At 41.0% G+C, this 12,838-nt stretch overlaps 1 protein-coding gene across 1 annotated transcript; it reads right to left on the bottom strand.

The window, feature by feature from the left end:
- Positions 1–6,606: 6,606 nt before the first annotated feature.
- Positions 6,607–12,628, bottom strand: GPR78 (G protein-coupled receptor 78). The gene is made up of 3 exons (XM_024209287.1): positions 11,961–12,628; positions 11,359–11,472; positions 6,607–6,844 (listed from the first exon to the last, which is right to left on the bottom strand). Exons 1-3 carry the CDS (start codon positions 12,626–12,628, stop codon positions 6,607–6,609), a joined length of 1,020 nt encoding a protein of 339 aa, XP_024065055.1.
- Between the last annotated feature and the right edge of the window lie 210 nt (positions 12,629–12,838).

Here is a 12,838-nt window from a genome sequence, read left to right as displayed (position 1 = left end):
ACAAATGGTTATGAAAACCAATACCCCAATAAAAGAAAAAAGGTTCTCTCGATCCCAAAAGAACAAGCCCCAGACCCAGGTCAATATACAAATCAGATCTTACCCACAAATCACGCTGTTGCCAACCCTTTAGAATCTAAAACCTAAAGGTTTATTTATAAAAGGGAAAAGATAGAGATGAGAGCTAGAACTGGTTAAATGGAATCAATTACATACAGTAATGGCAAAGTTCTTAGTTCAGGCTTGTAGCAGTGATAGAATAAACGGCAGGTTCAAATCAAGTCTCTGGAATACATCCCCCGCTGGGATGGGTCATTCAGTCCTTTGTTTAAAGCTTCAGCTTGTAGCAAAGTTCCTCCAGAGGTAAGAAGCAGGATTGAAGACAAAATGGAGATGAGGCATCAGCCTTTTTATAGTCTTTTCCAGGTGTAAGAACATTTCTTTGTTCTTACACCTGCTGTGGAAAACTACAGCAAAATGGAGTCTGGAGTCACATGGGCAAGTTCCTGCATACTTTGCTGAGTTATAAGGCGTATTTGCCTTCTCTCCATGGGTCAATTGTATATCTGATGGTCCTTAATGGGCCATCAAGCAGGCTAGGCAGGGCTAACACCAACTTGTCTGGGATGTTTCCCAGAAGCATAGCATAAGTTTGAAATACAGACAGTACAGAGCCAATATTCATAACGTCAACTACAAAATTGATACACATATCTAGACAGCATAATCATAACCAGCAAACCATAACCTTGTCTTAGACACCTCATTTGACCCCCTTTATACAAGATTTGGTGCCACTACAGGACTTTGGTTGCAACCATGTTCTATATGGTCCCAGATTATATCAATAACGTCACATGAGGATCTCAGTGGCACTTAACTTTTGGAATTAGGCACCTAAAGTGAGAGTTAGGTGCCACGTCCTTTGTGGATCTGGGCCCCAGTCACTTTGGATCTGCTCCTGCTCCCCTTTAAGTCAATGACAAAACTCCTATTGACTTGAATGACACAGGATGAGTCCCTCCAATTCAGTTTCCTGTTGCTTTACCAGTTTTTAAGCCAGGTCAAGATTTTGCCCCTTACTTTTTAGTTATTTGTGAATAGGGTGTGGGGAAGGGTCTTTGTCAATGCAGCTAGACAGATGCTGCACAGGGTGTAAAAGTTGCAAGAAGAGGCTTTCTGGATATATTTAATAATACTTACCATGTATTCAAGTGCTCTTCATCTCTGGCTCTCAAGATGCTTTATAAATGTGAGTAAACAATATTGTGCCCATTTTACAGGTGAGTAAACTGAGGCACAGTGCAAATAAGTCAAGGAAATACAGTGTCAGTGACGGATCCAGAAATAAGGCCCAGGTTTCATAATGCCCAATCCAATGCCCTCTTCAGAGCATCAAACTTATTCCTGTAATGGTTTTTATATTTTAAAATAACATGCAGTATAATCCAAAATCATAGATTATACTTTCCCTTGCAGATCACAAAAATCACAATCAAACAATAAACACAATTCAAGATCCTATTTACCAGCATTTACAGGAGCATGTTAATGCAAACTTAGGTACCTTTCATAGTGCACCAGCATGGTCTACATGGGCAGTTAGAGTGCAACACGTTAGCATGCTTTACAAATCACACCACTCTAACATGTTTTGCAAGCATCAAGTAGACAAGCCCTGACTCCTGCATCAAGCCTGTTACACAGCTCTGAAGGCAGGGGACCAGCATGTTCCATGTCTCGTTGGACTGAGGTCAGCTCAGTGCTTTATATCAGAGCCTGGTGGTTTGAATAATCAGATATAGCAGTCAAGACTTATTTCCCAAACCAAATGTATTGAAAATAGATTGGAATGTCTGTTATTGCCAAGAAAAAATAATAGCTTTACTGATCCCCTTTAAGTTTTCCCTTTGCCAGTTGTACAGCAGCGTTAACACACTGGATACCTTCAGTGCTTCAGCAATCCCTTGGCCAAATTTAGGGCCCATCTCACCCTAGTGATCTCTCTGATCAGTTGATTTTCCCCTCACTTGCTTGGAACAGCCTGAATAAAGAGGCAGTGTTTGTTTAGCTTGCAGGACAGATTCAAAGCTGAATTCCAATCTGAGCTGTGCAAATGCAAGGTGGGTTGTATGTTAGTTCCATTGCACAAAGGTCATGTATAGCCAAATAACATTTCCTACTGGTTAAGTACAAGTCTAATGTATGAAGTCAATGGTGTAAAAAAAAAATCAGTATTATTGTTGAAATACCTGGCCAATCAGCGAGCTGCTGCATTCTCAGTATAATTCACAGGACATTTATTTACTGTGTTTGAACAAAACAGTCTGAAAATGAGCTGCAGCATGTGGCTGCTGCAAAGAAAGAAAACAGGGTGATTGGATGTATAAAGAGGGGAATTATAAAGTGAAGTGAAGGTGGTAATGAGGCTGCTGTATAAGGGCCTCATCAGGCCTCATTTGGAATATTGTGGGAGTATTAAAGCTTGAGCTTAATACTTTAAAAAAAAGACATTTGAATGTTAGAAAAATGTGTCTAGAGAAGTGAAGCAAAGCTAATTTAGGGTACGGGGAGAATGTCTTCTTAGTAAAGATTTCACGAATTGAACACATTTATCCTAGAAAGAGAAAGGAAGCTTAGCTGCATACCTAATTAAGGTTTACAAACACCTGACATGATGCCACAAAGGCTCGAATAAGAATCTGTTCACGCGATGTGAAAAGGGCAAGATTCAGAGTGTAGCCCATATTAACCCAAAAAAACAGGCAACAAGGGGAATGGACACAGGATGCAGAAAGAAAAGTTTAGGTTGGATATCAGAAAATGACATTTTCGCCCAGAGGGTCTTTAACATACACAATAGGACTCCTAGCAACCTAACGGGGGCCATTAGTGCTAATGGATTGAAATCTAGGATGAGGACTTCTTCAGTAATCAATAACATTTCTAAATACACCTGCTTAAAAAGGAGAAGGCAGGAGTGGACTAAAATGATTGATGGTTCTCTCTGTTCAAACATGTTTTTGTTCCCATTTATACACACCAAAAATCCTAAGTACTTTATTTACAATGAATGAACACAATTCTGGTTAAGAGCCACTGAAGTTTTATTGCATACTCATAAAAGTCCCCAGAAATGATTCAGCCCCCACTCTGCACCTGCTATCATGCTGGCCTCCCTGCATGTCTGGAGAAAAGGGGAATACCAATGGTGAGAGGAGGACTGGGAAAGATGGGAGTGGGACAAATCAGTGCTCTCCACTACTGCTATTCTGGCTTGTGTCACTGCCCCAGGTAGTGGGGAGAGGCTGCTGTAACTTAGAGCATCCCCTCAGCTGCATAAATTATGTCCGTTGCCATTTTGCCAACACTGGGAGGACACAAAGGTGGTTTAAATCCTTGCCTCGGCCTTCTGTGCTTTGTCAATGTACAGCACAGAATCTGACCCACAGACTGGAGAGATTTACTTAGACCTGCTTTTCAAAAAATCAGATGCACAACTGTGCACCTGACCTGCTCGTGTAGTTACCATGATAAGATACACACACTGGCTATCCACATTAATTACAAACACACCAGGACACTTGCAGATACAAATACCTGAATCATGCTGAGTGTCCATGAAATTGTACACATAATTGCACAGGCATTTCTGTATGCACAACTGCACATGTAACTTTTTTGGAAAAAAACCACGCTCATTGTGTCATCTAGTCCTCATCTCCCTGCTAGTACAGGCTTTTTTCTCTACAGTATCTTTTCAAGGGCTTTGTCTAGTTGAGTATTAAGTATCTCACAAAATGATGAACTGCATTTCTCAGGGTAATTTTAACACATTAAGATTCAAAGCTGCTATTTTTTTCAAGCAACCTTAAGTTTAACCCCCACTCACCGAACTTAAGATCACTTTCTAAATGCACTGTAACACGTGGGTTAAAATGATGCTTAAAGAATTCTGATTCCACTGTAGTTTTCATATAGACAGCCTGAAACAGAAGAATGCTGCATATGTCTGTCAAAGTGAAGTTAAAAATCTCTCTGTGTTAGTCAGACTAGGGTGGGATAATTCCATATTCAGTAATCATTCTGTGATGATGATTATTCACAAAGGTACATCAAGTGCTAATTTATACATCTGAATTATCTGCTCTTAGGGCTCCATCCTGAAAGATGCTTAGTAACTTCTGGAACTGAAATTCATGGGAATTGAGGGCACTAAGCATCTTGCCGCATTGAGCTTCTATTACAAAATATATGCCTGACACTCTATCCTCAGCTGGTGTGAATCAGCACGATTCACTCGACTTCAAAAGAGGTGCACCAGGCTTCACCGGGTTCTGGCTCTTGATTTTTAAAAGAGTGCTGTCCTGATTTCAGATATTGTCATAATATCTTATGTTTCTCCTCCCATACTCATTTAACACTAGAAAATGTAAACACAAATAATATTTTATTCATTTCCATATTGTTTTGGAGGTCACATTTTGCAATACATTCAGCTAAGTATGAAATGTAATACTCAAAGGGAGCAGCATTTTCTTTAAAAAACTATAGCCCAGCTAAACATTGCAGCTATCATTAAATGCACCAAAGTTTACAGATCAATGTTGTAGTGACAGATGTCAGAGCACATCAAAACTTTTTGGCACAAAAATGCTCGACTCTAAAACAAATTAGCATTCCTCCAGGAGAGATGTCTAATTGTTACACTGCTGATGCAGTCGCTATAAAAGATTTAAACACCAGGTTTCATTATTATAGGGAGTAGAGGGAGGGGAGGAGAAGGAAGAAAGGAAAACTGAACATGTCATACACAAATACTTTTTCTGAAGTATTGTATTTACACAAAATTAGAGAGATTACAAATACTTTACTAAGTAGACAAAATCATGATAAAGCACATTCAGCTTTAACACTAGCCAGCTATAGGTGCAGAACATGGAGGCCTAATTTACTTGCATGGCAATAGAGCATTAGAAAGGCCTCAACTTTTGAAAGCAGAGGATAACATGATGACGTATTTGTTATTCAGTATGAGCCTTTTCATTGACTTCAGTGAGATTTTAATAGGGCCCTATAATCCTCTCAGATTGCAGATAATGGGCTCAGTCCTTCAAACTGCTGAACACCTGACCCTGGTCCTGCAAAGTGCTTAAACATATGCTTAACTTTAATCATGTGCATAGTCCCATTGACTTCAATAGGACTTACGTAAGTGCTTAAAGTAAACCACATGCTTAAGTGCTTTGCTGAATCAAGATCAGAATTCTCAGCTTTTTGCAGGATCAAGGCCAATATTCTATCCCTAATTTTAATGCTACTATAACCTAAAAAATAAAGACAAACTCTATACTTTGTCTTATAGGTATTCTTCTTCTTAAAAATACATTTTAAAATTGATTTTGTTTGGCTACAAAGCATTAGTTTATTGAGCTCCACAGAACACTGCTCATTCATATCCATTATAGCATATAATTGATGGACTACTGTTCATAATTTGTTCCAGTATTTACCAAAAGACTTTTTAGATTAATAATAATAATAATAATAATTAATAATAATTAAGCAGTAATAAAGTAATTAAATAGGTAAATCAAAGGCAAAAGCTCATACCATATTGCTGCTATTCACCAAATTTACCTGATGTGTGAAAGATTTTTCCCCATTATATTTTCTTTAAAAATAATTACTCTCTTTTATCCTGGTATATGTTATCAGATAGCTCTTGAACAAAAAATATCTTAAATATAGTGTCACTTCTACAAACTAATTGACCTGATTTCTTCCTAATGAAAGGTATGTTGAGTGGACCTGGCTCAGTGACATAAATTACAATGGTAGTTAACTAAACTCTGATTATGTCTTTGTTGCTGTCACTGCGATTATTGTAATTATGTGGTATCACAAAAGTGCTAAATATTAGTAAATCAGATACATAGTAACAAGACAACTTTGGTTATGCTTGATAAAATACTGGCATAATGAATACACATACCACTTTTAAAGTTTATGTTACAATCATGTTGTCTTATAATAAATAATAATAATCTCATTTTCAAAGTGCCCATCCATAATACCCATTCTAGGCATCAATACATCAATTAAAATACTCTTTTAAAATGTTCTAAAACTAAGACAAATCCAGTATTGCAGATGCAAATATACTGTACAAATGTTGCTCCAACTATCTGTTCATGCCCTAGGCTTCAATGGTCGCATAATCTTTGTTTTAAAAGAGTAGGATGCTGGATCCTCAGTAAAATACCAGGACACGGCATCTGGAATGTTATAGGCTATAAAAGTTAAACCCCAAACCTTGAACTTACTCCACTTGCCAAGAAGCAGTCAGTGCAGAAGGCAAAGTAGTGGCCTGGCAGAATCACCTCTGCCCATCCCTGACAGTCTCTCTGCGGCTACATTCTGTACTAAATGCAGACAATGGAAGAGCCTGTTTTGAAAGCCCACAATCAAATGCACTGCACAAATCCAGCTTTCATATCCAAAAGGTATGCTTCACCATTGTCCAGTCAACATGTGATAGATCAGGTGATATCCTTCTGTTGGCAAAAGTCAGACCTAACTTGAAGACTAATGACTGTCAGGATGTTAGCATGTTCTGTGTAAGCAATAATCATTTTCAGTGTCTAGAGAGCTGTTGTAGCCAGATGAAGGATACAGATCCCTTTTAAGTATCCTATTGACAATGTTGATCATGACTTTCTTGTACTGTTGACGTAAAAGCGAATAAACAAATGGATCTGATGCAGCCTTACTGTAGGTGAGGCACTTGCTTACAATCCCCCAGTAGTAGTTTATGGTAACAAAAGGAAGAAGTTCTATCAACCTGTTAATCATTAACAAAGAGGAAAAGCTGAATGTTACATCCACACTAGCAAACTGTTCAACTCACATTTTCAGGCATAATAGCATCTTAAGAATTAATTTTTATACTATACAGCACCTGAGGGGATGATCCTGCAGTCATTACACAGGTAAATTTATGGGAGATTTTTCTGAGTAAGGACGGCCATGAGGAGGAAAAAGTGTTTTAACTATATATTTAAACACTGAGGTCACATACTCCCATGTCTTGTATACAAAGAAGTGTAGCAACTTATTGCAAAACCTTCTGCCTAATTCTATTTGGTGAGCTGTCCTAGCAATTGGCAATATATTCAAGATCTCAGTGCTGTCTGACAAGGTTTTGCCTTCCTGACTGCTTCCCTCTCCCTAGGTAAGCTGTAGAAAGACTTGTAAGATGTATTATAGAATATGGAGCTATATATTAATATATCCTTATGTAATGATATTGTGAAATGTTATGTATGAAGAGAGAATACATGATGCATTGGTGTGATATAAAGCACCTCAAGATAATACACATTGTCTCATGAACATTTGCTCTCATTCTCGATCATTCAGACTACTTCCCCTCTCTTTTGCAATCACAAGATATCTGTGTGCAAACTACTGCAATTGTTTACTTGGAAAAGTGAAATGAAGAAAGTATTTATGCATTTTTAACTGTCTGTTAATGTTATTTAACAGATGGAAACAAGGAAGTGATGTCATTGCTATGTGACCAGCTACCTGTCTTTAGACCACCACCATGTGCTCTGTGAATCACCAGTAGTCACTGAACCACAGGTTTGGAATCTTGGGCATAAAGGCTTTGTCAGCATGAGTTTGGTGCATTAATCATGAGTAAGGCAGCGAGTCTGTCATGGAGGTCATGGAAGTCACGTATTCTGTGACTTTCTGGGATCTCTGTGACTTCTGCAGTGGCCGGTGCGGCTGACCCAGGGACCGCCTGAGCAACTCGGCTGGCCCCTGGGCCAGCTGCACTGACTGCTGCTGGGGCAGTCTCAGGCCACGGCGCCCCCCCCCCACCGCCACCCCCAGCAGCAGCAGAAGTTTTGATGTGTGAGGGGGCTCAGGGCTGAGGCAGAGGGTTGGGCTTTGGGTGCAGGAGGGGGTGAGGGCTCGGGGGGGGGCTCCCCGGAAGCAGCAACATGTCCCTCCCTTGGCTCCTAGGTGGAGGTGTGGCCTGGCTGCTCTGCGCACTGCCTCTGCCTGTAGGCACCGCCCCCTGCAGCTACCATTGGCCACGGTGCCCTGCCAGCCCTCACCTCCCCATCAGCAGCAGTGGGGATCCCAGGCCGCACCCCCAGAGTACCACAGTGCCCCTGGGCCACCCTCCCCAGAGCATCCACAGTGCCTCGGGGCCACCTCAGGGGTATATAGTACAAGTCATGGACAGGTCACAGTCCGTGAATTTTTGTTTATGGCCCGTGACCTGCCCATGCCTTTTACTAAAAATACCCATGACTAAAATGTAGCCTTAATCATGAGTGGTGAAACTGAGTTACAGAACTGAGTTAAGAAGGTCATCTCACCATACTATAACATCATGTATTCTGCGTATGTCACATCTGCTACTGAAAAACTCTTTTAATAAAGTGGAGAGGTTTCTTTACAAAATTATTTGTTTAATTTTTCATATCTATTCACCCACAAAGCCTTAATTACCATGGGGCCAGCTGCACAGAACTCAGAAGACACCATAAATACCTTTGAGACTGACCTAACCTAGCTTTTTTATACATTAAAATGTAATGATTTCGAAGTGTGATCTCCCAGGCATTCCCAGAGCTAGGAATGAGGTCTTGGTCTCTTTAGGAAGCTTGGAATTTCCCTTTTCTTGTAGTACAAAGCTCTCATTTTTCAGGGCTGAAGAATATTGGATTTTAAAGTTATATGCCTATAAAATCTGGCACACATCCAGGACAGAATCTTGCCCATCCTGGGCCTCAGATAGGTGAAATACTGCAGCAAATTCCACAGATGTGTGTGTGCATAGGGTGGGGAGGGGAGAACACTTCTCTGGCAAGTGGATTTAAAGAAGGTAGCTGATATCTGTAGCTGCTCCAGTGCTTGGATTGTTAGAACAAGTCTCAGGGAGATGGATTAATGACAGAAAGCAAGCAAGGAGGTCAAAAAGTGCATTATAAATAAGTGTATCATGTGGATCTGCAATTTATCACATGGTACATGGTTCCTCAGTTTATCCTATCTTGGATATCACCTCCACATATGGGACATATACTTGATCTGTACAAAATGAATATTTTTGTAGAACACTGTCAAACAGAAGAACTGTATATATAGATATACTTGAGTGTGTCTGTGTATTATACAATAGATTATGGTCCCATAATCTAAAGTAAATGGGAAAACTCCCATTGACCTCAGTGAGATAAAGCTATCCCATTGATAGCAATGCTGTTATAGTAAGGATGAACTTCATCCATTGGGTTTAGTCCCAACAGACAGAATTTATTGTTGATTTTGAAAATCTCAGTAACATTTCTGAAGTTAGGGGCAAATCCTGATCTCAGAGCATAGCCTGAGTAGCCAGACAATGTGCTGGGGAATCCTCTATTCTAGAGCATCCATGAAGACTATTCTAACTCAAAGGCTGGTGTGGTCTCTGTGGACTCGACACAGCCCATCAAGTGGGGAAAGAACAGAAGGTCTGCATGGCAACCAATATTCCAGCCCTACCCCAACCTTCCCCCTGGCCTAACCCTGCAAGGACCCTCATAGATGCTTATGTAGCCCTCCCCAAATCCTTTCCATTCTGCTGCCCTCTGAGGCCATGGGAGCAGGGACAAAATTCACCCCTTGATAAGTGCATTTTAATTTTCTCGCTACTGACGTATGCAGTGTCACTTAGTGCATTAAGAAAATGCATTAGCTGACATTTACAAAACACCTTGTCTGGGGAATGGAGTGGCTTTTTGTTTCAATTGTTTATGGGAAATATTTCAGAATTAAAATGTGTCTGGAGGCCGGAATTTGCTGAACAGAGTATAATACAGCCTGAATGAAAATGGCAGAATCCATCCTTTGCTTGATATAGAGTTTTAGCTTGATGGTCATAATAATGAACAGAAAATGACTCATAAGGTACTGAACATTAATTAATTAACCTTTTAACTTTCTGGTGTCAAGTTAATAATTGTTACAATTCTTCTAGAAGAAGAGGAAATGCAGCTGCCTAGCCAATCAAGCAAGAACCTTTCAACTAATAAAAAAGTGAAATAATAAAACGTGTCATCTCAAAAGTTAAAACATACATAAGCAAAGGTTGGTAAAATTGAGAACAATTTATATGTTCTGTCCTTCAAAGTTTTCCTTGGTCCAGCTGTCCCATTGAAGCCAAGTGTGGTAGGAACAGGGTGAGCGAAGATGATAGAATATGGCCCTAATTATGCAAAATCAGCATACCAAAATCAAGATTTTGAAAAGTTAGTAGTGTTTTGGGTGCCTCAGGGTTTGGGTCTCCAGCCTGATGTGTCTTCAAAGGGCCTGATTTTAAGAAGATAGATGCTCAACACTTTCTAAAAATCAGGTCCCTTCAAGGTATCATAAATTGGTCACCCAAAAAATTCAGGCTCCCACAAAAAACAAGTCACTTTTGAAAATCATGACTCAGTTTCATCCATATTAAAAACGATGGGCTGGATTCTCAGTTGGTGTCAATCAGTGTAGCTCCATTGGCTTCTACCCTGCTGATTTACACCAGCTGAAGATCTAGTCTGCTGACATTTTAACTAACCTTTGATTTAAGGTTATTTCTTAGTGTTTAGGAGCTGACACTTCCTGGAAAACTATCCTGCACCATTGAAGTTAGTAGGAGTTTTGCCACTGACTTCCATGGGCACAGGATTAATCCTAGATTATTTCACCAATAATATTTCCTGGCATAGAAACTATGGGCCAGATCATCAACTGGTGCAAATCTTTGTGGTGCCATTTAAGTCAATGAGCTTCAACCAGTTGAGGAACTAGTCATATGCCTCTAAAAAGCATATATATATATAGGAAAAACTGTCCCTGCTTTACTGTCTATTTTATCCTTCAGTGCCTGAGTCCATCTTTGGACTAAATAATGGAGGTGCTGATGATAAGCCAAACTGCTAAAAAAAAAAACCCAATGGGATGTGATGAACTCCTGGTTTCAGTCCTAAAAGCCCACTCTTTCTGGAAGAGGCATTTATACCTTGTTGTAAAAGACAAACAAAAAGATCTTATAAGACTGCAACGTCTCATATTACTTTATCAGTTTACCAATTAATCTGGTTTAGCATGATTTGGCTCCCTGTGTTTATATGTTCATATTTCCCCAAATCTATCACCCTTCCTCCAACCCAGTATCCCTAATACTTTTAAGGAAGGTTTGTTTGTTTATTGTTATCATCTCAATGTCTTTTTGCTGTCCCAGGAATCTTGGGGTAGCTTATTCTTGATGACATATTGCCCCAAAGGCTCCCGGAAGAGGCAGGGAGTACTAACCTGGTGATAATGTAAGGAGCAAAGCAGATCACGAAAGACCCTATAAAAATACTGATTTTCTTAGTAGCCCGCTGCCGCCTCCTTTTCTGCTCATTAAGACAACGCTGTTTGACGCTGAAAAGGGAAAATAACAATCACTGCGTTAAGACAAGACGCGAGGAGACTCTTGAGCCAACAGTAAAGTCTGCCATCGAGACTCGGTTTCAGGTGCGGGAACTTGTCAAATGAAGGGTATGAGACCGAACAAAAGCCCCGAACCCACCAACCCTCTGGATACTTTTAGCGACATAAACACCCATGAGGGACTCAGCCATTCAGTGTCCTGGGTTTTCTGGGAACCTTCGCTTCCCGTTTAAACAAAGCTGTCTATCAATATACAGCCACAGGCTTCTGACACTAAATGAACAGATGAATTAATTAAACAGTCTTTGAAGTTAGAAAAGAAACGCTGCACGAGAACGGGCCATCATGTCTGCAGGACATGAACGAAGACGTCAAAAGGTGCTCAGGAAAGCAAGACGTGGCTTTTGGGTCCTTAAGGGAGAGGGTGATTTAAAACACATCGGAATTAACACATACACACATACACACACACACATTACCTGGGATGGATATCTACCAGCAAAACCAGCGTTTGCATTGTAATAATGTCTATCCTTTTGCAGTGGAACCTGGCCACTTTAAACACCTTTAAGTAGGTGAAACACAGTATCACCAGGGACAGCATGAAACTGGTGGCGTGAAACACGATGGTGAACACGGTAAACCTCCTCCTCTCCGTCTCTTCTCCCAGGTGCAAGGTGCAGGAGGCATACACGTTGCTATAATCTACCCAAGAGAAAAACAAGGAGACCAAAGGGAAGGTCAAGGAATGAATCCAGGAATAGCTCATCAGAATCACGGCGTCTTTGTACCGCATCTTGCTGGTGTAACTCAAGGGGAACACCACGGCAATCCACTTGTCTATGCTGAGGGCTGCCATGCTCAGCATGGTGTTGGAGGTGAGGAAAGTTTCTAGGAAGCCCACCGCTTTGCAGATGCAGTCACCGACGGGCGGCTGGTTTCTCAGGATCCCCAGCAAAGTGAAGGGCATGTTTAAGACTGTCAGGAGCAGGTTGCAGAAGGACAAGTTCACCAGGAAGACCCCGGGGACTTGCTTGCGGAGCTCGGTACTGTAGATGAAGCATAGCAGCACCAGCAGGTTGGACAGCAGAGAAATAACGAGCACCAGCACCAGGAAAAAAGCCAAGAGAACTCCTGCCAAGTCCATTTCTTACCAGGTAGCCATGCGTCCCTTGGTGAGCAGAGGGTAGGCGTCAGAGATGGAGCGGCAAGGGGACATGGCAGGTGCCTCTCGGGGGGACTTCCAGAGATCCCCAGGCATGTTGGTGGAGACTCTGGGTGGATCTGAAGCTCAGGCTGCCGGAAAGCACAGGCGACCGGCCAGCCGGCGCTGTCCAGGGTCCTGAAACGATCCCAC

The sequence above is a fragment of the Terrapene carolina genome, unplaced genomic scaffold (assembly GCF_002925995.2).
Source record: "Terrapene carolina triunguis isolate 2854851 unplaced genomic scaffold, T_m_triunguis-2.0 Scaffold66, whole genome shotgun sequence".
Lineage (NCBI taxonomy): Eukaryota > Metazoa > Chordata > Testudines > Emydidae > Terrapene > Terrapene triunguis.
This window is presented reverse-complemented; position numbering and strand designations above follow the sequence as displayed.

Excerpts from the sequence above, each read along its gene's own strand:
- GPR78 (XM_024209287.1), bottom strand. The coding sequence starts at position 12,628 with ATGGACTTGGCAGGAGTTCTCTTGGCTTTTTTCCTGGTGCTGGTGCTC. Across the intron at positions 11,473-11,960 it reads CTGGTAGATATCCATCCCAG|CGTCAAACAGCGTTGTCTTA; the intron begins GTAATGTGTGTG and ends TTCCCTTTTCAG. Across the intron at positions 6,845-11,358 it reads GCTCCTTACATTATCACCAG|GTTGATAGAACTTCTTCCTT; the intron begins GTTAGTACTCCC and ends AATGATTAACAG.